This window comes from Manihot esculenta, chromosome 3 (genome assembly GCF_001659605.2).
Source record: "Manihot esculenta cultivar AM560-2 chromosome 3, M.esculenta_v8, whole genome shotgun sequence".
NCBI classification, from domain to species: Eukaryota; Viridiplantae; Streptophyta; class Magnoliopsida; order Malpighiales; family Euphorbiaceae; genus Manihot; species Manihot esculenta.
In genome coordinates, this window is record NC_035163.2 from 258,089 (window position 1) to 285,436 (window position 27,348).

Consider the following 27,348-nt stretch of genomic DNA (forward strand, 5'->3'; position numbering starts at 1 on the left):
GGATTGATGAAAGGAAAAGTTGTTTCAGTATTATTATTGAAGTAATAAATTTAATATTAATACAGCTTTGAAATAATAGGTTTGCTGATGCAGCTTCCAGGCACTGCATCTCACCAATAAAATAATTAAGTTTACAAATCTCAAAAAATTAATGAAGAGATCTTTTTTTTTTTTTTTTTAAAGAGAGCACATGAAATGGAACCGCGTTTTTCTATAATTATTGCTGATTTCTTATGCACGCATATTGCTGCCTCTATCACGTGCATCTGCCTACTAGTTTTAATTTATTTCTAAATAAAATGCTACCTACAATCTCCATTTTAAAAAATAATCAGATTTAACCCTCCAAAAAACACTTCCTTTTAGAGTATCATGATTACAAATATGTCAAATTAATTCTTAATCATTTATTAATTATAAATTATGGTTTTCTTAACCACAATTACAGTGGTAATATTAAATAAAATCATTTTAATTATCAATACTCTTTAGCTAATAATTTAATAGTATTCAATTCAATATAACCATTAGGCAACTCAGGCTTATGATCTATGGTTATGGGTAAGGAAATAGAGCATACACTAACATCTCTTAGTGTATATGAAGTGATTTGTTTTTTGACTAGGCAGGCAGCCAATATTGAACTATATGTGGGACTTTGCTGCTTTGGGATCTTATTTCTTTCCTGCTTTCTCTACTTTTTGTGTATAGATTTGTTGAAATTCCTTGGAAAAAGGGTGGATGCTCATCCTGGGAGTGCTGACAATGCCATTGTTGATATCCTGATTGGTATCCGGTCCCTAAAAGCCTATAAGACACTCTAGTTCTTTAGAGCATCGCCGATGCCAATGCCAATGCCAATGAGCTATAGAGTAGTACTCCTTTGAGCTAGCTTGTGCTGCGGAGCCATTGGCCTGTACACCTTTTAACTGGAAGAAAGAAAAGAAAACAGGGGCTTATATAACTGTATAACAATGTTAACTAAAAATTGTGGTCCTTATAACATCTTTGAGTTTGTATTCACATGTACATTCTCTCTATATATATATAGCAAAGAGAAAGAAGAATTTTCTCACGTTCAGTTAATCATCGGTCTCCCTATATTTAATTGTACATCGGCTCCTCTATCACCAGCATCTGAGAAATCATCAGGCAATGGGACATTTAGCTCTGAACAAACAAGCTGAACGATTTTTCTTGTCACACCCCCGAATGACATTTTGTTCAGCGTCACCGCAATGGCAAACCTGTTCTTGATATCACAAAAACCTGTGGATCCGCCCATGCCTGAGTGCCCAAACCCGCTAAACGATCCATCACTTAAACTAGCCCTCCTAAATCCTAGTCCAAATTTTCCTTTTGGTTTGGCAAAATTCTCATACTCTCCCACGCCCAAGAATGCATCATGAATTTTAGGATTGTTAAAAATCCTCTCCACATAATTACTATTTTGAGCAACATCACTGCTTGCAAAGCTGTCAACTGCACTGGCATCACTAGTATTTCTACTGCTATTGCTACTCTTTCCACTATTTTCACTATCCTTGAAATCTTTACTACACTTCCTTGAGTTAGGTTTGTTCTTTGACAAAGCAGCCATCTCATTACTTTTACCTTTTTGCTTTTTAGAGGCCTTCTCTGAAGGAAACTTGGGAATGTGTGGGTGGCTACCAAGTGGAGGCTTGGAGAGTGAGGAATGTGATGGCGGGATCATGCCTCCATCAACAAGGGCTGCGTAATACCGTGCAAGAGCACGTGCTGAGCAATGTCCATTGGCAGAAGGTATTATTGCACGGCGAGTATTCAGCATGTTGAATAAAGCAGGCAAAACAGTCACTATTTGAGCAATGTTGCTTGGCTGGAAGGTGGATGGTAGTTCAGGACGACTATTCATCTCTAAAAGATTGCTGAGGTCATTCATATCTATTGTCAAATTTGCAACTCGAGATTCCACACCTGGAGAAAAGCCAATAAAGAAATTGTAATGCCAATTATCAAAGCAAGTCCAAGTTTACAATTGCCAGGACCCTGAAGCCAGGAACATTTCAATATTATTTGTTAAAGCACAGATAAGTAGATCAAAAGAAAGCAAATGATTTCACAAGCATAACTGGCACTGAAACTTGCAAGCGAGAATATTAATACAAAGATGTTTGAAACATATGACATACCTGGAGGAATTCCAATATATAGCTCGCCATCAATTTTGAGGGGCTGAACGATTGCTTCTTCAAGAATCTCCTGAAATTTCTTGCCAGAGGCATGCTGTTTCATTCAAAACATTATTAGAACTAGGAAACATTCATTCTTTTTGCCTACAGGTTAGGGTAAAGGGGAGAGGAGGGAAGGTGGGAGTCGAACCCTGGTTGTACCAAGGACTTGCCAACCCAACTAAGGGTAGCAGGCCCCCAAGTTATTCATTCACATGCAGAGAAACAGACCAAAATCATAGATCCAATCACACAAATTACATCTTTATTTTCTGTCTCTGGCGCTTTTATTTTTCTTTTTTTTTTTGGGGGGGGGGGGGGAGAGGAGGGAGGTGGCGACGGCAGAATTTCCAAAAATTACATCATGGAAGAAAATTTACATAACCAAGCTGTCAGAAATTTGTTGCCTTTCATTTTTATTTTGTGGTCCCAGAAACATCTTCAAGCATTCAATCATGGAAGAATTACAGTGAAGATGTGCACTTATGCAAACAGAGACGAATAAAATGAACATAATATACAGTTGGTAAAACCAGAAAATAGAGATGAATTCCTATCACCATTTCAAGGAATCAATTTGCATTTAATCTTAAAATTCTCCGTATCCTAATGCTTAATCATGAGATCATAATACCTCTATTATTCCACCACATAGCCAACCAAAAGATAGATAGTGATACAACTGCTCCTGGCCAGGTGCTGTCTCAGGTACTGACATACAAATTTGATTCATACATTCTTCCCAGTCAGTGAATAGAGAGAGATTTTCTCCTCTAAGATTAGCCATCGCATTATGCAAACCAGATGTATGGTTTAGAATGTGACAGACCTAAAAGAGTACAACAAATAAGAAAAATAGAAAATAATGAAAAACATCAGATGCTAATTGGACAAGCCATGCAGTGTTCACACAAAATTTCACACCTTTATCTGATCTTTTCCATCTGCTCCAAATTCTGGCCACAAATTAGCCACATTCTCGTCCAGCTTGACTTTTCTGCAACACATAATGCTGTTTTTCTTAAGGAACTATGGACTATTTTAAGTTCTGGAATTTCAAGAAAAAAATGTCACACAGGTTCCATTTGTTTTATGGAAAATAACTTGTATGTGGAGAACATTAATTACCAAAAAAATAATTTATTTTTTATTGTGTGATTGCAATATTACAAAACAAAAGGTGTTATAAAATTCATGTATATAAGATCTATTGATGTTAATAAGAGTCTCAAAGTCCACAAGGAAGTCATTTTCCCATGAAAGACTTAATTTTCTCCTTTGATTAAGAAAATATTTTCCATTAACTGATTTTTTGGATACCCCAAATGCCAAAAAATGTGAAAAACATTTTCCAACGAAACAAATGTAGCCTTTGTTTGCAAAACATTTTGGATCATCTCAGACCATCTAATCAGGTATATTTAAACCGTATCTCCTCACCTCGATACAATGGTTCAATCTCACCTTCTATGCCTAATGTTCTAAAATATTTTTATGAGACAGAATTTCTCATCAAATCACATTCGACACTGAATTTGATGCTAATGAACAAGTGGTAAGGACTTCACACAGTAGCCTTCACAATAGGGGTTCTAAAAACAAAGGGAATATCATGTGTATAATGAGATATTTACATCAGCTTTCTGTCTTAATGCATTCAAAACAAAGCGCTTTCTAGATGATCCCTCTAGACAACTGGGGTTAGAGATCGTTGAAAATTAATTCCAACCATGAAGCAAAACAATCCAGTCAGTTTATAGAAAAAAAAAAAAATTCTAAATAGGTTATCCTGGTAAAACCATTATTCATATCAATATTTTTTGTTCATGGACATTTTACATCCGTTTCCCATGTAAGACTGATTTCTCTCTAACATGAATTAAACATCAAACAGAAAAATAGTAAAATTAAACTAGAAAGTTTCACCAACAGTTTAGAGGCAGATAATTGTAAAAACAAAATGAAAAACCTCTCGTCATAAAATAACATCACATACCCATTGTCAGCGAGCCAATGTAACATTCCCGCAGTGATTCCCTTTGTTACAGAAAAAACTGGAAAAAGGCTATCAGGCTGAACTGGGCGAGGGTCATATCTACCAAGAACTCCTGCAGCAGTATCAATAATAACCTCTCCATCTTTGTAGGCACATACCTAAGACATCATTATTGCAAAAAATCAAAATATTAACTGCAAACCTAAAACAATTCTTAAGTTTTTCATGTCAAAGCAAAATTGGCCATTATTTTTTCCAATCATTAAGAAGGATGTATGACTAGAGAAGAAGACAGTTAATCAACAATGAAGATAAACAAACTCCCAAATGATAATGGAATAGCAGCTTTTCTCAATAGCCAGCCAGTTCCACTTGTTTACTCTTGTTGTCTTTCCTTTGAATATAAGAAAATAAAATCACATTCTGTACGACTTTCTTTCCCCATGGCCTTATCCATGGTTCAATAAAACCTATAAGAATGTTTTAAGATCAGTTTCTGCAATTGGCCAAAATCAAACCACCAGTGCAGCTAATGGTAAGCAAACAATGTTTCTTTTCCAAACCAAAATAATGGAATTAGGTATTCAAAAACCAAACTGAACCACAAAAGGAAACAGTACTGAACCAAACCTATTATGAACCAAATCAAAGCATGCCAAAAACACTTCGATTTGGTTTTCATTGTGTAGATAAATAATTTCAGTCATTTCAGTTTTTCACACAACCAAACTGAATGGAAACTTGAAATAAAATAAACTTGTCATGTTGGTTAGGTTTTGTTTTTTGGTTTAAACTGGAATATGAACAGCCTTCAGCAATCAGTAAGTTCCTTAATCCTAATATGATCAACCATTTATCCTAGATCCAATGAGCATAATTTGCAACCAAAAGGATTTAGAATAGTCCTTTCTATTTCAAGAATTAAACCAGAAAAATAGATTCAGTTCTATGTTCTAGTATTTTACAGCCTTTTTAACTCATCAATTTCATTGTCTTTTATTATCCCCCCTTCTTTCTCTAAAGGTTGGGCGGTGAGTTTGTACTTACCAAAATTCTGGATTCAAAATACCAGGTTCATTATTTCAATGATATATTGAACTCATTTAAGCTGCTTGGTTAGATTCATAGAATGGCACAGAATAAGGTGGAATAGAATAACTATTCTGTTTGGAATAGCTGATCCTAGATTTGGTTCAAATTTAAATGTAGAACACCATTCCATGGAAATCAATACTATAATTTTAGTTTTATCGACTTTAAAGTTTAAAATAATTATTATATAGAATACATGGAGTTAATGGAGTTTAATGGACTTACAGAGGAAACTAATAATGTTGAATAATTGAGTGTTAAATGAAGAGAATGCAAATAGGAGATTACTGCATATATTTTATATTCATGCTACATAGTCAGAAAAAGGCTATTTAAATTAGCATTAATCATATAAATAGTTTAAACTGGAGCAGACCTGTATTCCAAGTATTTTTTCTTCATTTCCCAGATCAACTAAGAGCTGCCTCAACTTTGTCTCTACATCAGAATGAGATGGTGAATCATAGATCCATTGAGTGTTAACTGCTGGCCCATTGTTGATGTTTCTGAAAATTAAATTTGCAGTTCAAACAGAAAAATTAGAGACAAAACCATTAAAAATTGATGTATGATCAGGATAGACTCACCCTAGCAAAGCAGATTCTGCAAATGGTCTCATGATATCGTGATAAACTATACGAACATTCATTGTGGACGAAAGCCCTAAATTCATGTAAGAAAATGAGTAAAAAGGCATAAATTTTGCACAAGAAAGTAATAAGAGGAGATCCACAGACCTCTCAAAAGATTGAGGACCCGTGAAAATATTACAATATCACCAGGAAATGCATCAACCTGAAAGAAATGCTTGTTATTAAATGTGACTTAAATAGTCAATAGACCTCTTTGAAACATATAGAAAGGATGAGATGGCATTTGGACTTACTGGATTAAAGCGTTTAGCTTCTTTTTGTTTGAGCTTCATCTTTTCCTGTATCATCTTCATGTTTTTTGATCTTTGCTCAGCCAAGGATTTCATGTGTTCCTTAATAAGATCGTTGTTATATGCTAATACAGGGTGAAGTTAAAAAGGAAAATTCTGACAAGCAGGAAATGCATACTTACAATAGCTTCATTTGCTGGAGTGGAAGTACGAAAAAATATATTTGTTACTTCCATTGCCTGGTCTGGAATGTCCAGGCGCAGCTTCAGCCCCATTTCTGCAAATGCAGACAAAAGGGCTACATGGTCCCCCTGTAACATAGAGAATCAGAATCTTTATAAAGCATGACCAAACAAAACATGTATGTGAGTTAGCAATGAAGAAATCAAGAATTATTAAACCTACCTGAATGGGCATATTTTAATCTAACAGTAGTATACCCAGATATTTCAACTACCAATATTAACCTACAACAGCTTTGAGCTAGAGTTCACTAAGGACAGAGTGATGATCAAAAGGAGGTGTACAGGAGGAGGGAGTAAAGAACACTTCATCCTAGAAATAATATTGAGAGGTCATGCTGTATCAATTAGCTGACCAGCATTCCAAATCAAGAACTATTCTAATGATTCATAATTCGCATCCATTATTGGTTAAATCTGCCAGAGAAAGGGATAAAAACCAATATAAACCTCAACAGATGCAAGAAACATTTTGGCTAATGCTTGTTTCATAGAACTCGATATTTTTTTTGTAAGCCCGAAGTCAAGCAGAACTGGTCGATGTGGAGGTTCCTTGCTAACCAGGAAATTTCCTGCAATATATGACAAAAAAGAAAGTTAGAAAATTAGAATGCTTCAAAACCTATGAGAGTAGCATGTAATAATCTGTAAAAATAACTTCAGAGGAATGCAAGGGAGAGAGAACAAGCATGTACCAGGATGTGGGTCGCCATTAAAAAATCCATCAATATATATTTGATGGGCATATGCCCGTGTTATTTCTTCAACAACGGCTTGCTTGTCAACACCATGAGCTTCAAGAGATTCACAGTCATTCAACCGAATCCCATCCATGTACACTAAAATTAGAACCTTTTCACTTGACTGTCATTAGAAGCAACATAAAACAAATTAAGACAAGTGGCGTTATTTGGCCACATTTTTCAATTCAAGAAGCCAAGCAGAATAGTAGGAATAATGGTTAACGTTCCCATGCCTAATTTTTTTGGCTGGACATGGGGAGAAGAAAGATATCTTCTTGAAATTGCATAATAAAATTTGATATGATAAGAACAAAATAAAAAAACTATATGCTAAGGATTTTTCTAATATTACCCCTGTGAGTCTGCAACTTGTCCACTTCAGCAGGCATATTTATCAGAATAAAGTGTTAAAAGGATAAAACTACCTGAATAACCTCTGGAATCAGAACATCCACTGAATTTGCAAGCTTGCTATTGTCATTCTCATTGTTTTTTCTGCAGCCAAGATTAGCAGCTACAATTCTAGTATTCTCTACAAATACAAAGAGAAATGTCGGTACAAAGTAAATAGGAAAAAATAAACTAAAATTTTGAGAATCCACTAAGGTGTTCGAAGGCAATTGAAAGAGGAATTTAGGGTCGTTTCCTATATGTGGAAACCTTTTCAAGAGTAGAGTAAAAGGAATAGGTCTTCTTTCAACACAAGGAGTTGCAGTCTCAATGCCACAGATCCTGACATGCAAGAAAGTTGATGGCTGGTATACTATGATCAATCATCACTACATCTCCATATCCTCCAAACCCACAACCACTGGTCTTTGCTACTGACTTGGTGACTCCATTCTATTGTTGCAATAGCAGCATAATGCCACCACATAATGGGTGCATGCCAATGCTCTCATCATTGACATCAACTAGCACCAGTACATGTTCACACCAGCTACTACAGTATTAACATCACATTGTGACACAATCTAAGTCTCAACTGCAGAGCTACTGCCAGTTCTGTGAACACAATCCTCAATGTCTTGCATATACAATCACCAAAACTGCCCCAATTGAAACCGCACTACACTAAAGCTACCCCACCACCTTCTGATAGCATTGCCATCACTTATGATTGTCACACTACTGCTGTAGCATTGCCACTGACAACTCCAAAGTATCCAACATCCTACCCCTATACTAAAATCAATTGAACAGGAACTTAACATGTTCATCCATTGTGAAATACTGCAAGTCTGAAATAGTTAAATTTCACTTCCAAGTCTCTCCATCTAAAATTACTGATGTGACTGATGATTTCAATTAACCATACCTACCTTCGCGTTATATGCATTAGTCACTAAAAGAAACAACTCCCTGTTCTGGCAAGCTCAAAACTGACAGAATCTGCCCAACAAAAATATCAATAAAGAATCAAAGCATACCAGCTTCAATATTAAAGTCAAGTTCTTTTGGAGATTCTTTGCACCATTCATCTATCATGGGATTAAAGTCATACTGTGGTTCTGCCCATGCTACCCAGTCAACAATTGACTTGGCATTCTTTAAGTCCTGCAAAACAATGCATACACAAAAAGTATATAAAGTTGCAACCGCTACTTTCCATTTAAGAATATTAAGTGACACAGTGTATAACCTCCAATATAATTGTCTTAATGCCCTCATGTTGAACTTTAACCACCACCTCCTGTCCATTGACAAGCGTAGCACGATGGACTTGTGCAATCTTCACAGAAAATAATGTGGGATTAATAGAATAAATATAATAATAGAAGTAGAAGTAGAATAAGGAGAAGGAGAAGAGCAGATTCTTCATCCTAAGTATGTAATAATTTTTAGCCTTCCGTAGAAAAGTTATATATAAAAAAAAGGTCTTAAGGATCTTACTGATGCTGTTGCCAAAGGAGTCCTAATAAAATCTGAGAAAAGATCATCCATGGATTTCCCCAGTTCTTTCTCTATAGTCTGACAAACCTGTGGACGTGGAATTTCAAATTAATAAACCAAGCACCAAAAGTTTCTTTGGATGCAAAAAAGATACAAATGCATTCATACATCTTGGAATTTCTACTCTTAAAAAGTAACCATAAAAATGAAATTTTAGAAGTTTCCACTTTGTTCTTCCTGTGATCATCCACTTCACAAACTTGATATTTCTTAGCAGAATTACTAAGCTAATTAAACAGAAAATAAGGAACATCATCTTCTCCACATTACTGCTTCCACTTAATTTATAAGGGAAGACTGCCCAAGTCATATATGATGCATTTTTTCTCAATTGTGGCATTCAACAATTACAACCTTCACATTTCTGCTCTCTTTCAGAAAGGCTTGCTCAAAAACCAAATGTCTTGCAGTGAACATGCAAGACTCTAAAAACTAACGACATAACAGTAACAATTAAACCTTAGACCCAAACTAGTTGAGGTTGGCAATAAGTATCTTTTTTTGACATTCAACCCTATTTGAGACCAATTCTACATCAATTTTTCAAGAATTGCAAAAATTTTTTATACTACTTTCCTCCACACCATTTTAAGCATCCCCCTACCCTTCTCACTCTTTTCACTACTAATATATTACATGTCCGTATTGGGGCATTACATGCTCTACATTGTACACGAGCAAATCATATCAATTGCCATTCTCTCATTTTACCCCTATGTGCTTAATTTATCGTCCACACCAAGAAAGAAGCTAAAAGGAAATTATAAGAATAATTTGTATTGTTTGCTAACTAGAATACAACCTCTTGCACAGGACGAGGAGGAAGAGAGTCTTGTAACTGCTTAAGAAGTGATATATATGAAGGAGGAAGCACATCAGCACGTGTGGATAAGTATTGTCCGAGTTTCACCCACAATCCTTCCAATTCTATCATCAAGTTGAGAACACGCTTAGCATTGCGCTCATGAGCCTTTTCCCACAGTGCAGCTTTTTTGGATTTTATGGTCCATTTATCTCTTTGCTGTACAGCCTTTGATACAAATAAATAAATAAACGAATAAAAAAGGAGGGTGCAAGACACAGCCAGACAATCGAGATATGCTAAGTCAGGATAGAAATAGATAGCAATCAAGGAACAAACCTTATAATCCAGATAGATCATAACAGCCACTGCAAATACTCTCACACGCCTTCTGTAGATGCTTCCCCATCCCATCCTAGGTACAAAGTGGAGCCAAGAACAACCACTTCTACAGGTGTTTACTGGAAAAACAACAACCAAGGTACAGGGAATAAGAAATCAGATTCCATGGTAATAAGTGTAAGGAACTTGCACGCTCATCTAAGATTGCATCAAGCTTACTCTTTGGAGAAAATGACTACACTAATCTCCAATAAACAGCTGAATGACATATACCCAAAGAAACTAGGAAAAAAAATGAAAAGGTACTAATGCTAAAAAAATGATGAACAATAAAAGTTTCTACTTATTGTATTAAAAATATATAAGATTGCCGAGCTGAATTATGTTTTTCCTCAGGAATAGACAAGTCATGGAAATGAATAGCTGACTCAGGTCTCCCTTGCTCTAGAATTATTTTTTAAAAAAAATGTCACTGCCACACACATGAAAGAGAAAAAAATTATGCAGATGATTAAGTTCCTTGTTATGACTAGGACAGGATGAGGGAAAAAGGTTAAAACTGAATATTTTGCTGGTAATTGCATGAGTAACTTCATTATTCTCACTTTTCTAAAATAATAAAGGCAGTAATTTATCAAATTTTCTATTTTAATCAATAGGTAGTAAAGCAGAATGGATATTCCGTCTTTGTGTGTTGATTGAACACCAAGAAGCATGTTAGAGATTTTGATCCTTTAAAATCTGTGAAGAGCAAGAATTGAGTACATGGAAGAAATCAAATTTGAATGCTAATACTCGAGCCTGCCGTGCTGCTTTCATGACAGATACTTGGATAGCTACAATGAGAACTTTCACCCATCCTATATCACTAATTCAATTTCCCAAATTGTCAATCCTTTGGCTACTTTAAAGAAAGGGAAATAAGCATGAGTATTCCAAGTTAAGGATAAGGCCGTCTAAGCTTAAAAATGAACTCAACGGAGGGGAAAAACAAAAGGGTGCAAGTGATAATCATCAAAGGATAAAGATGTAATCGATTCTAAATTCATCAGTTCTGAAGCAAATTTAACCAGCTATTTTGCAACACAAGTTTAGGAAAGCAATCAAGAAAACGAAAATTAAAGAGAAAGATGAAATAGAAATCAACCTAACCTCTGTCAAAATATATTGCAATGAAGCATCAATGAATTGGAATGAATTGCAGAAAATTAGAACACATGATACAGAATGAAGGTGAACAGATTGAATGGAGAAAGATTGGCAATGGAATTCGAAAAAGTAAAATGAAAGGGAAAAGGCAAAATTGAAAGGGATTCTTACGCTAAATGAAGAAATGCTTTGATTTCTCGAAACGATCGGACGTAATTGTCGTTTATGGAAATGGGAAGAATATTCAATTGGACTTGTATTCGCCACCAGCTCTCCCAGTCCTACAAAGCGAAACCCGAATTGTCAAGCAATTTGCCAATTGCGCATGGCTGTGGACATGACACGTAACGCATTTGCTTTGGAAAAAAGGCCAACAGTTTATATGTCAGTTTGGTGCCGACATGTGACGGTAACGCAGGAAAATCCTAAAAAGTACGCACTTGATGGAGAGAATTAGGAGGGTTTTCTTTTTTCCTTTTTTTAAAAAAGAGTTTTATATATATATATATTTATTGCAAAGATAAGCAGGTTAATTAGTAAAAAGGCCTAAGCTAGTAGGCCATGGTTAGAGCCGAAAGAGGTTTACAATACAACATACGAGCCAAACAGCACTATAAACTATTCAAAACCCAAAACTCAGTCCAATAATAAAAACTAGAGCCAAAAATAGCTAAATTCTAGCTACTACTGATTACAAAAGCGGGATGGTGGATCCGAACCAGCAAAATTCGACATTTTAGAAAAAACCTTGCGTCGTAGACCGCCTTTTGGGATAATAGACCACTGGGACCTGGCCATCACCGGCAAGGAAGATGAATCCACACATTTTTAGTCATTAAAATGGTGGGGTAGGAAAAAATAAACATTCAAGTCAATCTAACCATCATCGATGGAAAGATATGTTAAAATTTAGCAATAATAACAGTAAATCGTGAGAGAGAAAGTAAATATGTAATAACACAGCTGGACTAGGTGATGACCATGCACCTTCCAGCTATAGCTAGCATTTTTCGCACTGTCAAATTGCATGCTGGCTTCCAGTTACACCAAAGCCACCATTACATGAATCATGTGCAGTAATCTTGACAATGCGGTGCATGTATTTTCCTCAGCAGCCATATCTTCTGAAAGATTATATTCTCCCCAGCAGAGACCATTTCGTACCACCTTTTGACTCCCTTGGAAGGAAAAGTGAGACACAATATCTGCAACAGTAGGGCTTGGATGCATATGGCAATTTGGCGGTGCTTTTTAGCATTTTGGCCCACCACCTTTTTTTCTTTTTGTTGGACTTCGAATTTGTTTGTGTGCTTGTTCTACCTGTATATAGATACAAAGTGGTTTTGCGAGATGCAGATGACGAAATGGAAGAGGATGCGCCTGAGCGGCTGGGAGGTTCTTGCATGAAGAGGTAGAGAGTGTAATTCAGCCAAGGATGACTTGCCGGAAACACTGCGCATCTTTGCCGGCAAGTTGTAGCTTGGCTATGTTGTACTCTTTTCTTCTCATGTCAGGCCTACCAGGTACGTACTTCTCACAACATTTCAATCCATATTTACAAAGCCAGCCAACTGATCCATGATCGCAAGGCAGGGTATGCGCATGCAATTAGCTAGCCTATTTAGTTTGTTTATTTCTTTTTTTTTTTTTTTAATTATGTTAATCTTTAATTTTCTGCAGCTGGTATAAGCACTTGCTTAACAAAAATCATGTGCTTAATTTATTTACTTATTGAAATTTCAAGTTAACTGATCTAATAAATTATATAATATAATAAGTTATTCTAATAAAAAATGATATATAGAGTAAATAGTGAACCAAATGATGAGGAAATGGGTATGGTGTTTAAGTAAAAATAATAATAATAATAATAGCAATTAGGTTGAGAATTTATTATTCCCAGTAATGTGGAGCTGTTTATTATTAATTTTGAAAGGATGGGCAAAAAATAAACTACAAATATTGAAAGGATGTAAAAATAAACAATTCTAATGGTAATATTTTAAATTTTTATAAAATTGTCCTGCAGAATTCTTGAGATGGTCGAGCAATTCTCTCTTGGAGTGTTATTATTGAAAACCAACGAGGATTTTTATTCTAATTATTGGCTGCTAGCACAGAAATAATCTTAAAGACTCATCTAAGCATTGCCGATGCATCACCGACGAACTCTTTCTTGGAATACTTTGAATTAGTGATTTATTAATTATATGGGACAAAACTTCAACATAAAGCTGAAAAATACAAGAGGATAAAAGATTATAATAGTCATGAAGACAATATTAATATTTATATACAAAGAAAAAGTTAAAATATATATTTAATAAATTTAAATTTAATATAAACATGATAAACTAATTATAATTTAATTAAAATTAAATTTAATAAAAAATATGCTTTTAATTTTTTAAATTTAAATTTTTATTTAACTATGCTAATAAATAAACAATTTTTTAAACTTTGTTTTAAGAAAAGGGATTAAGTGCAGCATTATATTAAAAGTCAACTCACATTTAATTTATTTTTATTTAAAAATTAAAATTTAAATGTAATGTTGTAAGATCCATAAAATAGGATTACAATGAATCTGTCCAAAATTTCTCTCCTTTTTATTCTTGTTTTTTATCTGTCCATGACGTCTAATCGTTTTTCTATTACGATATTACCAATTTTTATCACTTAGATTCGTATGTATGGAGGCGTTAGATCCCTCTCCATGCTAAACGCCCTTTCAATTTTTTATATACAAATAGAGCTGCGAAATGACTGGATCAACTGAACTAATTATTTTTCATCACATTATAACACTGGACTGAATTATCTTCTGTTGAATTCATATTCATAATTGATTCGATCTGTCTAATGTATTCGAATTTTGATTAGTGGTGTTTAATCTATTTAATTAAAAATAATTTAATGAATTTTAATTCTGTATATTTTTTAGAATCCATCGTTACTCTAAAAATAAAAAGTTTGGTATTCATAAAGAAAAATAATTTTTCTATTTCCTTTTTAAATTTTCTCTGCAATAATTTTAAAAATAATATTTAATTTTTTTAGTAGAATCTAATAATTAATAGTCAAAGAAAAATTATAAAAAAAGTTATTTATTATAATATTTAATTAACTATTATAAATAATTAAAACAATTAATAAATACAACGGAATAAATGCTAAATCTGTCCCCCTAATATAGTAGGGTTATGAATGTGTTTTCTTTTTTCACGTTATTTTCTTAATTTATATTTTTAATTAGTAAATATAAAATATTAATATTTTATTGTTAAAAATTAAGATATATATTATTATTATTTTGAAATCGAATAATTAGTTGAGTCAAACAGCTGAGTTTGTATTGATTTAAATTTCTGGAGCAACAAGGCATGGGTGGGAGTCGACTTCCTCCGACATTTTTTTATTCAAAATCAAAACCTTTTCTTCTGTCGCCTGCCCACTTCCTTGATATGTGCACCATACCTTTCCCATTTATTTATTATTTATTTACGAGAAATTTATTATTTAATTTTTAAATATTATTATTATTAAAATAATTTTTATATTTTTAAAATTTTACTAAAATATTATTTTTTTATTCATCAAGCACATAATTATTTAATTTAATTACATTTATTTATTACTGTTAAAAATATATTAAAAGATTAAATTATATTTTTTTAAAAATTAAGTTATTAAGAAAAAAATAATAAAGAATTAGATTTTAAAAATTAAATTATTAAGAAAAAAAATAAGTAAAAAATTTAAATTTTAAAAATTGAATTATTTAGAAAGAAGAAGAAAAAATAAAAAAATTAAATTATTAGGAAGAAAACAAAAGTGAGTTATTGAAGGTGGAAAAAAAATTGTAAGTTATTGAGGATGAAAAAAAAAATCAGAGTTAATTGAGGATAAAATTAGATTTTAAAATATTTTTTTAATTAAAAAAAAGACATCCTAATAAATTTTTAAAATATAGAAGCGGACTTAATCGCAATATTAAGGACTATAAATCTCTTATTTATTTCTCTCCCGTTCCTACCGCAAACCGCCACCTGTTCTTTACCCGACCAATCCCACCGGCCTTTTTTCCTCACTAACAGACACGTGTCGGTTGCTTCTACCAAACCTCCACTGGCGTAAACAATCTCCTATCTGTTTCCGGTCGCTGTTTGAATCGTCTACCCGATATATAAATTTTTATTTCTATTTGCGTGATCAGCCAGATTAGGTTTCGATTTCATGGCGACCTCAAAACTCCTGATTTTTTCTCTCTTTTTCGCCCTAGTTTTCTCTGCCGTTAGGCCGGATGTTTCAGTTGAAGCCGACGCTCAAGTCCTTGAATCAGATGCCGGTGATTCCTCCGCTTTGAAGATTGAACTTGACCAACTCAAGTCTAAAGTCCATGACCTTGGTTCGTTTGCTTCCCATACCTTGCTTTATTTAAATCGAAGCTATTGTTGGAGAAAAAAAAAATGAATGGCAAGTTTGAATTTTCAAAATTTCAACACTTCTCCGTATATTTTAAGACTCGGTGTTGCTTAACTTCGTTTCTTCCCTTTCCCTATTGCATTGGTACCCATTTATAGAATTTTTCATTTTGCTCCTTATTCAAGGTTCAATAACTGAGAGTGATATTTCAGAACCATGAAATACCGCTCTGTGTTCACCTTAGATTTAATCCATGACTTGAGAGAGGCTAGTTATGTGTTCTTGTAGGAAAAGGTATTTATTCAATTTCTTTTTTTTTTTAACGTACAATTCCATTACCCATTGTGAGTTTTACAATATAATCAGTTTGCCGCTTCAAGCTGGACACTGTGGCTGTATAAGATGGGCAGGGCATGTGGTACTAGACTAACTAAAGCAAATTAAATGTAACAACTGTGTGAAGAATATTTACTTTTTTAACTATTCACATGTGAATTTGTTCCCAATTCTGCAATGTTTTTATTCAAGGAAGGTTCTAACCTAATTTGTTGGGGTTCTATATATGGCAATTGCGTTGATAATTGGAATATAAAGAATCCCGTGTTGATGAGAAAACTCAAGAATTGAAGGTCAAAGATGATTTAATAGCGCAGAAGGAGAAAATCATTCAAGAAAAGTCAGATAGTATTGTGTCCTTGCAGAGTGAAATATCTTCTCTTCTGGTAAGCATTCTACACAGGTTACATGCAAATTGCTAGCAAAAGATCGTCTTACTCGTGTTCATTCTTTTTAACTCTGGAAATGAGATCTACGTGCTTTATGAACTAACTCTCTCTCTCTCTCTCTCCCTTTTTCTTTTGCTAAATAGAAAAAGAAGAGTTTGGACACTGCAGAGCAGGTGGGAAAGGCTCATGCACGGGCAGATGAACTGGAGAAGCAGGTTGAAATCATTCTAAGTAGATGAAATACTAATTTTGAAGAAGCGTTGGACATTTCTAAAATGTTACTTCTCCATGCAGGTCGACAAACTTAAAAAGGAACTGGAAACACAGAATAGGCAGAATGATGCCCTTGAAGCAAAATCCAGTGAAGCTCAAAAGCAGATAAGTGAATTAAAGTTAAAATTAGAGAAAGTAAGTTATTTGATCCACTAGAATTTAAAAGTTATATATATATATATATATATATATATTATCAGCCGTCATCCGATACTTCTTTAATCTTGGTATTTGGCAGCATCACGAAGTACTCCTCATCCCCTTCTTGGAAAAAATAAAGCATTAACATCATGTCTTCTGTCTATTAAAAGGCACATGACTATAGGTTTATGAATTTGTGCTACAGTTTTATTTTATTTTATTTTATTTTTCGAATTTGGTAAAAACTTCTTCTCCAATAGCTAGAATGATACAGGAAGTTGTCTATAATTTCTTAACCTAGAAATAGGGAGTCGAATAAATTGATAAATTTTCTCGTAAAACTTTAAAATCCCTATTACACTTAGCAAGTTTCCTATACGACATGCTATCATTCAAAAATTCGGTACATAATGGTGAAAGTACATATAGTAAGGCTACTTTATAATAACATGTAAACTCAACTCAATTAAGCCTTAATCCCATCTACTAGCAGTAAGAGTTGTCGCAATGATCCACTATTCAAAATTAGCCTGCATTAATTATTTTCTTGCAGAAATGATGTCATTTCTTTTTCATATCAAATTTGAGCAAAAAATTCATGTGGTTTTGAGGTTAACTAAAAAATATTTATGATATCTAAAGCAATTTACTACTTGATAACAGCTATTAATGTTATTAGTATTATTACTATTTTGTATTTGATGATCTTTGGATTTGCAATGCAAAATTCCTACCTTTGCTTTTGTTTTGAGCAAAACTGGTTTTTTACATTCTTATTTCTGCATGAACACTTGTGCCTTTCAGCCTGTTATATGCCCTCTTTTGTCTGTCTTCTGCTACTGAACTTATTATATTGCTGCACATTTGTGTGTGCCCTCTTGGGCTAATATTGCTAATATTATACATTCGATACATTGCTGCATATTCTGTTTTATGGTTTTGAGGATTTAGGTATATTTATGGTTTGAGATTCATTTGCTTTATATTTCATGCACTGGGATGCTGTGCAATAATATACAATATGTTCATTTTACAGCTTCAAAAAGTTAGTGATGAACAAAAGAGCAAACTCCGCAAGACAGAGCGTGCTCTTAAAGTTGCTGAGGTATTTATGAAGTTTGCAATATGGTCATTTTTTAGTTATGGTTCTTATGTGCATCTCATCCCTAATTAATTTTGTAGGAAGAAATGATGAGGGCAAAGTTTGAAGCTACTTCCAAAACTCAGGAGTTAACAGAAGTAATAACTAATGATTTTTCTTTAGATATATTGTGCTATTTTGAATGGCTTATATAAAACTTGAATGCACATTTGGTTGTAAAACAAGTCCTATTCATTCTCATCGAAAAATCCAGCTTAATTGATCTTGGAGTTATGTGTCCAATGCTCAGGTTCATGGTGCATGGCTTCCGCCTTGGCTCACTGTACAATTAGTCCGTTGTCAGGTAAACTGATGCAATTTGTATTTTGCACAAAAGTGTCCATGGCATGATGGTGTTGTATTTTTGCAGTCTTTGCTCCAGACACATTGGAATGAGCATGGAAAGCCTGCCATGGAATTGGTGATTCAGAAGGTACTTTCTTGTGGTTGCAACATCATGGTTTCTTTTTTACCCTGTTCATGCTGTTTTCTGTAGACTGTTTACTATATGAGTATGGTCCCCAAGTGGAAAACTACATCAAGTGCTTGATGAACTTCTAGAATAGAATGTATATCACTAAATGGAAGGTCTGAAATTTGTTTTAGGCCCTGGAGAAAAAAGCTCATGCTGAAAAGTGGGCCAAACCTCACATGGAAACAATTAAAACTGTAAGCACTCTTTCTTTATTCTCCAAGCTTCTCCTCTGACTTCCATTATTTACTCTAGAGATTAGAAGCCATAATTTTCAATGCAATTTCTTATTTTCCTTTTGGCAGATGTTCTAGAGCATGTTCTTGCTATGAGCTTATTGAAATTTGGTTTTTAGGAAGAGACTGTTGAAGGGTTTTGAGCTATTTGTAGCTAAGGGTTGTATTTTAATGGAACTATGATTGATTATTGTATTCTTCCTGTTCTTTTAATTGTTGCTTGAAGAAATGGATCCCAGCTGTGAACGAGCAATGGTTGCTGATGACAACTCAAGTTGAACCATATATGCAGTCACTGATTGCAAAAACTTTTGAAGCCTATGAGGCCTCAAAGACTACATTAGCTCCACACGTCATTAAAGTGAAAGAATTTGTTGATCCGTACTTTCAGGTGTTAATTATTTCATTGAACATTGTGTTATATCTGTCCTCTTAAGTTGCATCTCAAATACTGAATTTCTTACAGGAAGCTAAAAAGTTCAGTAAGCCCTATGTTGATCAGGTTGCCACTATGACAAAACCCCATGTTGATAAGGTTAGGATGGTTTTGAAGCCCTACACAAAGCAGGCGGTTCACGCAAGTCAGAAATTTTTAGAGTCTGCAACCACATACCATCATCAGGTATCCATGGTAGTGTCTATGTTGCTGTTGCAATGCTATGTTGTACTTGCATGTTAGTATGATGAAACATTGTATCTTTTATTTTCCTCGTGTCTATTTTCGGATACAAATATAAAGTCAGGATTGTCTCATACCTCCCACCACTGAAAGATGTCCTTCATGTGAAGGTGCAAGGCACTGTGCAAGAAACCCTAAATAAGCATGAGCTGACAAGACCTCTTGCGACTAAGGAGTTCATCTGGTTTACGGTATGGTTAATTTGTTGTGATTTTCAGCATTTGCTTACTGAATAGTTAAACTCAAACTAACCAATTTATTGGTCTTTCAATGATTTAGGCATCTGCCTTGTTGGCGATACCCATCATCATTTTCTCCAGAACTTGTTCAGCTATTTTCTGGTCAGTTTCTTAGTTGATTATTCAATTTGGTGATCCTTCTATTCATGTATAGAAAATGTCTATGATTATGTCACTAGATTTTTAGCTAATTTATTTCGACTTGAGTTATTGTTTTCTTCCATACTTGCAGCAAAAAGGCAAAGAGACGCACTCGAAATGCTAACACCAGCCACTCTCGTCGTAAGGCCAAGCGGGGCCATCCAGACAAGTAGAGTGCCATGAGGTTTTTGGCTGGTTCTCTTCTTTTGGGAAATATTTGCGGTATAATTCATTATAATTGCCTTTACTGTAAATATTATCAAGGTGCATTTGATGCAATCACTTATTATTGTTTTTCATGTACTAGCCATTTAAAGCAACATGAATCCTCTACCATGTTGACAATTGTGATTACTTTTGAATACTTCTGGGATGGCCTTGGATCTAGTTGTTGGTTTTCATTTACCTGTTTTTGAACTTCTAAAATATGCATAGGATGCTCATTTCAATTCCCTGTATTATTCTGGATCACCACTAGCTACCACTGACTGTTTTGTGGATATAACAAATTTTAATGTGCTAATGTCATTGTTGGTTTCCACCACTTAACAACTTATGGAAGTAACAAATCATGACGTGCTAATGCCATCTATAATTTTTTTTTCTTTTTCATTCTTTCCCTTTATTTTGCTTTTGTCCTTTGAGTTTGGGTTTTTTTTTTTTGGGGGGGGGTGGTGGTGGTTGGTTTAAGGTTTGGATTGATGTTGTGCTTCTATTATGGAATGTCCGGTGATCAGAGATGGATGATGCTCTGCTATTTTGTACTGATTTGAATGTTACAATGTCAGGTTACCATTGCCTCCTTACCTCCCATTTTGTCAATAAAAATGCAGGAGGGAAGGAAGCCGCGTCTCGTTGCATCCATAGAGTAGAATGCAAGTTTGGAAGGGCTCTTTGGTCTACAAAGTTCAGTCCTGGTGATGTTTTTCGAACTCCTGCATATTTTTCTTCTTCTTCTTTTTTTTTGTTTATTAGGAAAAATGTTTTAGAACCTTCTCACACCACAGATTAAAACATCCTGAGAATTTCTCGATGTTATATATGGGTGTAATTTATGTTAATGTTGTTAGAGAAGAAAAGTTGTAAATTTATGAGTATTTTTGTTTTCTGGAGACTGGAGATATTCTTAATTTACAGTTGAAAAAACTACAATATACCTTATCAATTTAAGAGATTTGCATTAGTTTTAAAGCAGCCCATGGGTAAGATAAGATTTGTATTATTGGTGCTTATTTTAAATTTTTAAGGTCCAATGGCATGAATATAGTGTGTACTTTTTTATTTTAAGAAAAAAGAAATGAGATCTTATATACGAAAACTTAAATTAGAATAAAGCTTATTTCCCTAAAACAAGAACAACTGAAGCAAATGATGATTGGTCTCGTCGCCACTAACTGCGGCGACGATGTTGCCTGCTTACATAAGCATCATGCGAAAGAGTAATATCGCTGGCAAATCTTTTAATTCGATTATTTTTACTGCCAAATACAAAAATCATCGCACTTATTTTTACTGTAGGGTTTCTTTTAATTCGATTTAATTTATGTCAATCAAATGTTTTAATTTTATTTTTTCAAAAAAACAAAAAAAAAATTAATTAGTTAATTAACTTGTTTTATCCGATTCCAATTTTAACTCACGAATCTGATTTCGAAATTTTGGTCCCGTGCAACTGAAAATGGCAAAATAACAAATATTAAAAATCTCAAAGCACATACTTTCCAAAAGTGGAGATTCTTTGTGAAGAAGCATATGTATTAGGAATGGCTTTATTCATCGGGAACCTATAAGCTATGAGGCATCTCTGGAGGGAGCATAAACCAAAGTCCCATCCTCATCCTAAGAGCGCCTGGCCTGGTGGAATGAAGCATAAATTCTCAACCTTCTCCTCCGAGACCTCAGCTGAGCTAGCCCATGGTTCTCGCCGCTTCATATTGGAGGACATTATGGGATAAATTGAGGTAGAAAATAGATATGATTCTCCATCACTTTCTCTACATCAATTGGAAGAAGGAAGCCATTGGAGGACCGATGACATGCGAGTAAGAAGCTTCATATCCGCGTGTGTGTCAGCAGTAGCATGCAATCGCTTAAAAGGAACTTCTGTAAAAGAGATTGCTCCATTAAGGAACATCTTATACCTTTCCAAGAATACATGAAGGAAAATTTACTATTTAGTATTTGGCATTATTATTATTAATAATTTAATTTTTACATTTTTAGAAATTTATTAAAATATTTTTATTTTTTATCTCCGTCAACGAAATAATTGTTAGATCCTATTTTTTATTAAAAATAGATAAATAATGAGGGAGAAAATTTTTAAAATTCAATTTTGCCCTCAAATAAAATATGTTATTTAGTTCTTGAATATTACTATTATTAACGAGTCAGTCTCTGCATTTTCAAAAATCTATTAAAACGTGATTATCTTTTCTTATATTTATTAAAATGTCTTTATCATTTTTTCTGTCAAATAAATAATCTCTCCTTCTCCACAAAAAAAAAAATAAAAAGACAAATCGAAGAAGAGTAAAAAAGAAAAGAAGAACCAAAGAAGAAGATGAGGAAGAATCGATGAAGAAGAACAAGGAGAAGGAGGAAAACGAGGAAAAGAATGAATAATTTAATTTTTTACTATATTTTTAATGACAGAAATAAACGAAAAGATTTTTTTGTTAACGGAAAAAAAAGATATAAATATTTTAACAAGTCTAAAAATATAAAAATTGACTTATTAATAATACTAATATAGACTAAATTATAAATTTTCCGTAAATAAATTTAGAGCCACTATTAATAATACTAATAATACTAACATATGCATATCTATATATATATTTATTAATTTTTTAATTCAGAAAAAAGGAAATTGTATAATATTCTGCACATAAAAGTAGTGTATATATTACTACTACTCATTTTTCTACACTTGAAAATAACTGATATTTTAAGAGCATAAGATGCATTATTGTTACCATATATGGAGTATTTATAATTAACCATGTAATTATTTTTTTTCCAAATGTGGATTATGGATTTTACTTAATTACAGAAAATGCATAAATAAATTAATCATTAAATGATTAATACAACTCAACATAATTGATTTTTTTCTTAATTGAATTAAACTATGAATATAGATGGTCACATTTATTTTATTAAGTGTGATTTTCTTTTTCCTACTACAAAATCTCTCAAAAATACATGACTGAAGAGAAAGTTGAAGGTCTATAATTATTAAACAAAAAGGAACATGCATGTATCCTTTTTTTCTATAGAAGAAAAGGGAGATAGAGAGAATTCAGGGATCACTCTAAAGTGCTGGGTATTTTACCCATTCTCATCACATAACAAATTATAATTCAAAGTACTTAGAACTAATTAAGCATAACTAATCTATAAAATCCACATTAACAAACAGTTTGTTCTATTAGCTTCATCCATTCATCAACCTCTCAGTAAGAAGGCCAGTAGTTATCAAAATCCATGCAATGGTCTACGCCCATAAATCTGTTGCTTGCCCCATTTGGGTTATTGATTTCTGCAACATACCCACCCTCTGCAGCGAACGCAGAACTAGTCATCATGGAAGAAGAGACATCTTGTTGGTTCATCACTTGAGGAGGCTGCATCGGCCTATAAACGGGCTGTGTTGGCGCTCCCCCAAGGTTAATGTTCAACCCTGAAATGGTGAAGCACCCTCCTCCAACTCCAAGTGGGTAGTTCATTTGAGATTGAACTGGTAGATTTACACTACTTGATCCACCGGCTCTGAAAGCCCTGGTGAGCTCTGCCAGCTCTGCTTGATTCATGTAATTTCTTCCGACGGGAAACTGATAGTTCTCTGGAGCCTGCATCATTTGTGAGGGTACAACGCTGCTTCCCATCTCAAGGCTGTAGGGATTCACAGCTCTGGATTGGTTTGAAGGGTACTTTTTAGCGCCTGCACTTTTCTGGAAGACACGGCAAACTACCCATTCGTCCTGCTTCATTCACACACCATATTCATTTTCCATGTATATATATTACTTATACTTTTAAAGTAACAATCAAAATAAATTTTTAGTTTAATAAAAATTACTATTTAGTCTATAGATTTTGTTATTATGGAAATTAAATTATTTATACCCTCAATTTTGCTTTCATCACACACTTAGGTTTTTTCCAATCATTTTATTGTTTTTATTTTAAGATAAATCACTATTTAATGCCTAGATATTATAATTATTTACAATTGCATTCACAGTTTTTTCTACTAATCTCTCCTCCCTCCCAAAGGAGAGGGAAAGATAAAGAAGGAGAGGGACAAAGAGATAAAGCTAAGGGATGAAATTAATGATAACTAATTGCAAATTGAGGGACAAAATAATAAATAGTTGGAATATCTAAGGATTAAACAGTAATTTATCTTTAAATTCAAAAGATTAGGGAAATAATTGAAAATTTAAAAAATGTTAATAATAGTAAAATGTAATGAGTAGATATTAATTCACTTTGAATATAATATGAACTGAAACCTTGTATTTATTTGTTTTTAATAACCATGTTGCCTTGTTCACCAGTTAGACTACCTGCAATTTCCAAAGCAAATGTTATCTTAAGCTTCGGGTGATCATCGCTTCCCTACTAAAATGGTCGAGGCATGCATGGAAGTGAAAATCAAAAAGCAAAATTACTAGGAGTCTGGATCGATATTATAATGATATACCTTGCTAGTTCTGAATCCAGATTTGGAGTGGATGCGATATTCATGCATGACCCAGTTGGTTTTCTCTCCTCTGGGGGCTCTCCCTCTGTAGAAAACCAATGTCTTCTTCATCCCAACTAATTCTGACGTGACACTGTTGAAAATCTCCTTATCTTTTCCCGTTGTCTTCCAATAACCCGTATTTGTAGCTCGATTTGTTCTCACACCAGTTGGGTATTTTCTATCTCGAAGGCTGAAGAAGTACCACTCTTTTTCTCCCATTTTTGCCTTCCCTAATTCATACAAGAAACAAATATTAAAAAATTTCGATACCCTTTATCTATGTATAGTCAAATTAGATAAGAAACTTGGCTAGGTTTGTTGAGAAGATGTACAAATGGCATAGATCCATACGTCTGGAAATAAAGAAGAATTTTACATTGTAGGTTTTGCTTTGTATGCATATCATGGCTAGCTCTTGATGATTTGTACGTCTAAGAATTGGATCAAAGACTAAATAGATCTTGATGATGAGCAAAAAGAACAAGAAGAAAAGGAAACCTGGAAGATCCCAAGGCTCGCACTTGTTGAGATCAACATCAGCAACAGCTCTCCCTGTGAAATTAGCATCTGAGATCTTGTTCACGAGATAGTACGTGATGAGTTCTTCATCTGTAGGGTGAAATCGAAACCCTGGAGGCAAAGTTTCCTCCTTTGCATCTCCTTCCATGACTTTCTCCTTCTTTCCTTTCTCACCCGTATGCTTCTGCACTGCAAATAAACGGCATGAATGAATTCCTCAAAAGTAAAAACAACAAAACCCTTAAACTCATTAAAGAAACTGAAAAATGAATGCTTCCATATGTGGCCTCTGCTTAGGGTTTGCTTTGTTTTACAGATAAACCCTAGCTGCATGAAAGTACTATCTTCTCAAGTTATAGCAAAGAACTCTTCTGGGATCTAATTAAAATTTTCGTTCGTAAAGTAGTTGCAGCTTACTTGCATGGACAAGATTAGAATTCTTCGAATAGGTTGTCTTGCTTTTTCTTATATCATTATTTTGAACAAAAGTATGGGTGATAATGAAGCTGTAAGAGATGATGAAACCTTTTCTTACTTACCATGCACACGAAATCTGAGAATTTAAGCTTCTGCTGTGAAGAAAAGAAATGATGAAGATAGAGTATCTCTCAAGCTCTCACCTAATACTGGTCTTCTCATACAAGGGAAAACGAGGCAACCTCCTATTTATGCTTTTATTAACATGGAAAGTCTTTGAAGAAATCCTCGTTTAGAATCCATGGCTGCCTCCAATTTGCTGTGTAAATATTAAAATAATAATAATAATATCATGTATTGCAAAATGGCCAAATTCGCCTCCCATTCTTTATACTAGTTTTATTGCGTAACTAATCTTCAATTTTATGGTAAACCGGATTTAATCTTAAATTTTATAGCAAATTTAGACCGAATTTAATTTTTAATGACGTCTAATGGAGATTTATGATAACTTTTTGAAAAAAAAATTTTGAGACACATGACTTTTAAAAGTGTAACAAAGGTAATTTTGAAAAGGGAAATTTCATGAGAGGTGAATTTTATATTTTAATTAGTTTTTTAAATATTTTTATAATTTTGCATATTAAATTTCTTTTCTATTATAAATAGCGTTCGTTTGCTATTAAAAACACACTTTTCTATATATAAAGAATTTTAATAATACTGTTCATTTTTCAACTTATCTTTTCTCTTATATCGCTTTAGCAAACGATATTAGTTAAAACTACTGACAGAATCTGATTAGTCTTATATAAATTAGGATTTCAAATTTTAGATTTCTAGCTACTCTTAAAATTCTCTTATAACCTTTATTTTGAGTAATTTTTCGGTATAAGATTTTAGATATTTTGATTTCTTAATTGATTTTTTTAATATAAAATAAATGAATCTATAAAGTCATTTACGTGTAAATTAAAAATATACAAATATGTTGTTAAATTGAATACCTTTTTTGTATTTCCTAATCCAAATAAATTCCTGTAAAAGAAAAAAAGGAAAGGGCAAAAGGATTATTACCAATGCTTGAAAAATATAATATTAAAGTATTTTCATTGTTAGTAATATTGATAATTTATTAACGAAGGATTATTTGGACATGCAAATTAATAAGGCAAATGTCATCAAAGCATGTTGATGACTACTGCTGCACGTAAACCCATTTCACACTTCACATTCAGACCAACTCCACGCCATGTGATTGTGGGTACTCACTCTTCTGATTTGAGGGAAAAGAGTATTAGCCAATCAGACCCTGCCACATCGGCGAACCCGAAGCTGCATGGCCCCACAGCTTCCAACAGTAAGACTAGGAAAGAGTCATAACTCGAAAGCAAAACAACCATTGTAAGAAGTAACCAAGAAGAGGAGAGGAAGAGGGAGAGAAGGGTTCCCTCGATTAATCTACGATCTTTCTTATCTACTAATTATTATTATAATATAATATATGGTAAAAAAAATTCTGAACCACAAAGCTAGGCTTTTTATTTTCCCCTTTCTTTTGCTGAAAATGAACATTTATTCCTTCTTTCTATAGATGCTTCTTGTTTGGAGATCAATCTTTGTTATGGTAAGTTCTTATTTGCCATTAGAATCAGTTCTCTCCACGGACAAGACTGCATGGTTTTTAAAACTTGAAAGGCAACTTCATATGCCTAGCTTCAATTTGTTGAAACTTAAAATCATTTTCATAAATAATTTTTCTTTAATTTGGCACA

At 33.6% G+C, this 27,348-nt stretch overlaps 3 protein-coding genes across 16 annotated transcripts; 1 reads left to right on the forward strand and 2 right to left on the reverse strand.

The window, feature by feature from the left end:
• Window positions 1-456: 456 nt before the first annotated feature.
• Window positions 457-11,771, reverse strand: LOC110611919. 8 transcript variants are annotated; one of them, XM_043955460.1, is made up of 20 exons: window positions 11,584-11,770; window positions 10,261-10,382; window positions 9,922-10,149; window positions 9,060-9,146; window positions 8,809-8,898; window positions 8,597-8,723; window positions 7,592-7,698; window positions 7,119-7,287; window positions 6,874-6,995; window positions 6,364-6,492; window positions 6,185-6,283; window positions 6,036-6,093; window positions 5,886-5,961; window positions 5,675-5,804; window positions 4,207-4,364; window positions 3,135-3,222; window positions 2,845-3,039; window positions 2,172-2,265; window positions 1,077-1,956; window positions 457-929 (listed from the first exon to the last, which is right to left on the reverse strand). In XM_043955460.1, the coding sequence occupies exons 2-19, from the start codon at window positions 10,333-10,335 to the stop codon at window positions 1,079-1,081; spliced, it is 2,910 nt and encodes a 969-aa protein (XP_043811395.1). In that variant the 5' UTR covers window positions 10,336-10,382; window positions 11,584-11,770; the 3' UTR covers window positions 457-929; window positions 1,077-1,078. The 8 variants fall into 8 exon arrangements, with proteins under 8 accessions (XP_043811395.1, XP_043811396.1, XP_021608177.1 ...); XM_043955461.1 differs by lacking the exon at window positions 457-929 and having other exon boundaries at window positions 931-1,956; window positions 9,922-10,140; window positions 11,584-11,771; XM_021752485.2 differs by lacking the exon at window positions 457-929 and having other exon boundaries at window positions 931-1,956.
• A 3,823-nt stretch (window positions 11,772-15,594) lies between these two features.
• On the forward strand, window positions 15,595-20,996 carry LOC110611442 (paramyosin). Of its 3 annotated transcripts, none has more exons than XM_021751790.2 (15): window positions 15,595-15,820; window positions 16,432-16,559; window positions 16,706-16,777; window positions 16,857-16,970; window positions 18,013-18,081; window positions 18,159-18,215; window positions 18,368-18,421; window positions 18,488-18,550; window positions 18,724-18,786; window positions 19,052-19,216; window positions 19,292-19,447; window positions 19,615-19,695; window positions 19,784-19,845; window positions 19,976-20,106; window positions 20,673-20,996. In XM_021751790.2, the coding sequence occupies exons 1-14, from the start codon at window positions 15,649-15,651 to the stop codon at window positions 20,055-20,057; spliced, it is 1,338 nt and encodes a 445-aa protein (XP_021607482.1). In that variant the 5' UTR covers window positions 15,595-15,648; the 3' UTR covers window positions 20,058-20,106; window positions 20,673-20,996. The 3 variants fall into 3 exon arrangements, 2 of the variants coding, with proteins under 2 accessions (XP_021607482.1, XP_021607483.1); XM_021751791.2 differs by having other exon boundaries at window positions 20,718-20,996; XR_006350239.1 differs by lacking the exons at window positions 19,976-20,106; window positions 20,673-20,996 and having other exon boundaries at window positions 19,565-19,695.
• A 1,990-nt stretch (window positions 20,997-22,986) lies between these two features.
• On the reverse strand, window positions 22,987-25,819 carry LOC110611199 (NAC domain-containing protein 92). Of its 5 annotated transcripts, none has more exons than XM_021751372.2 (4): window positions 25,696-25,819; window positions 25,136-25,345; window positions 24,596-24,867; window positions 22,987-23,873 (listed from the first exon to the last, which is right to left on the reverse strand). In XM_021751372.2, exons 2-4 carry the CDS (start codon window positions 25,302-25,304, stop codon window positions 23,343-23,345), a joined length of 972 nt encoding a protein of 323 aa, XP_021607064.1. In that variant the 5' UTR covers window positions 25,305-25,345; window positions 25,696-25,819; the 3' UTR covers window positions 22,987-23,342. The 5 variants fall into 5 exon arrangements, with proteins under 5 accessions (XP_021607064.1, XP_021607063.1, XP_021607061.1 ...); XM_021751371.2 differs by having other exon boundaries at window positions 25,136-25,340; window positions 25,696-25,791; XM_021751369.2 differs by having other exon boundaries at window positions 25,136-25,340; window positions 25,574-25,702.
• Between the last annotated feature and the right edge of the window lie 1,529 nt (window positions 25,820-27,348).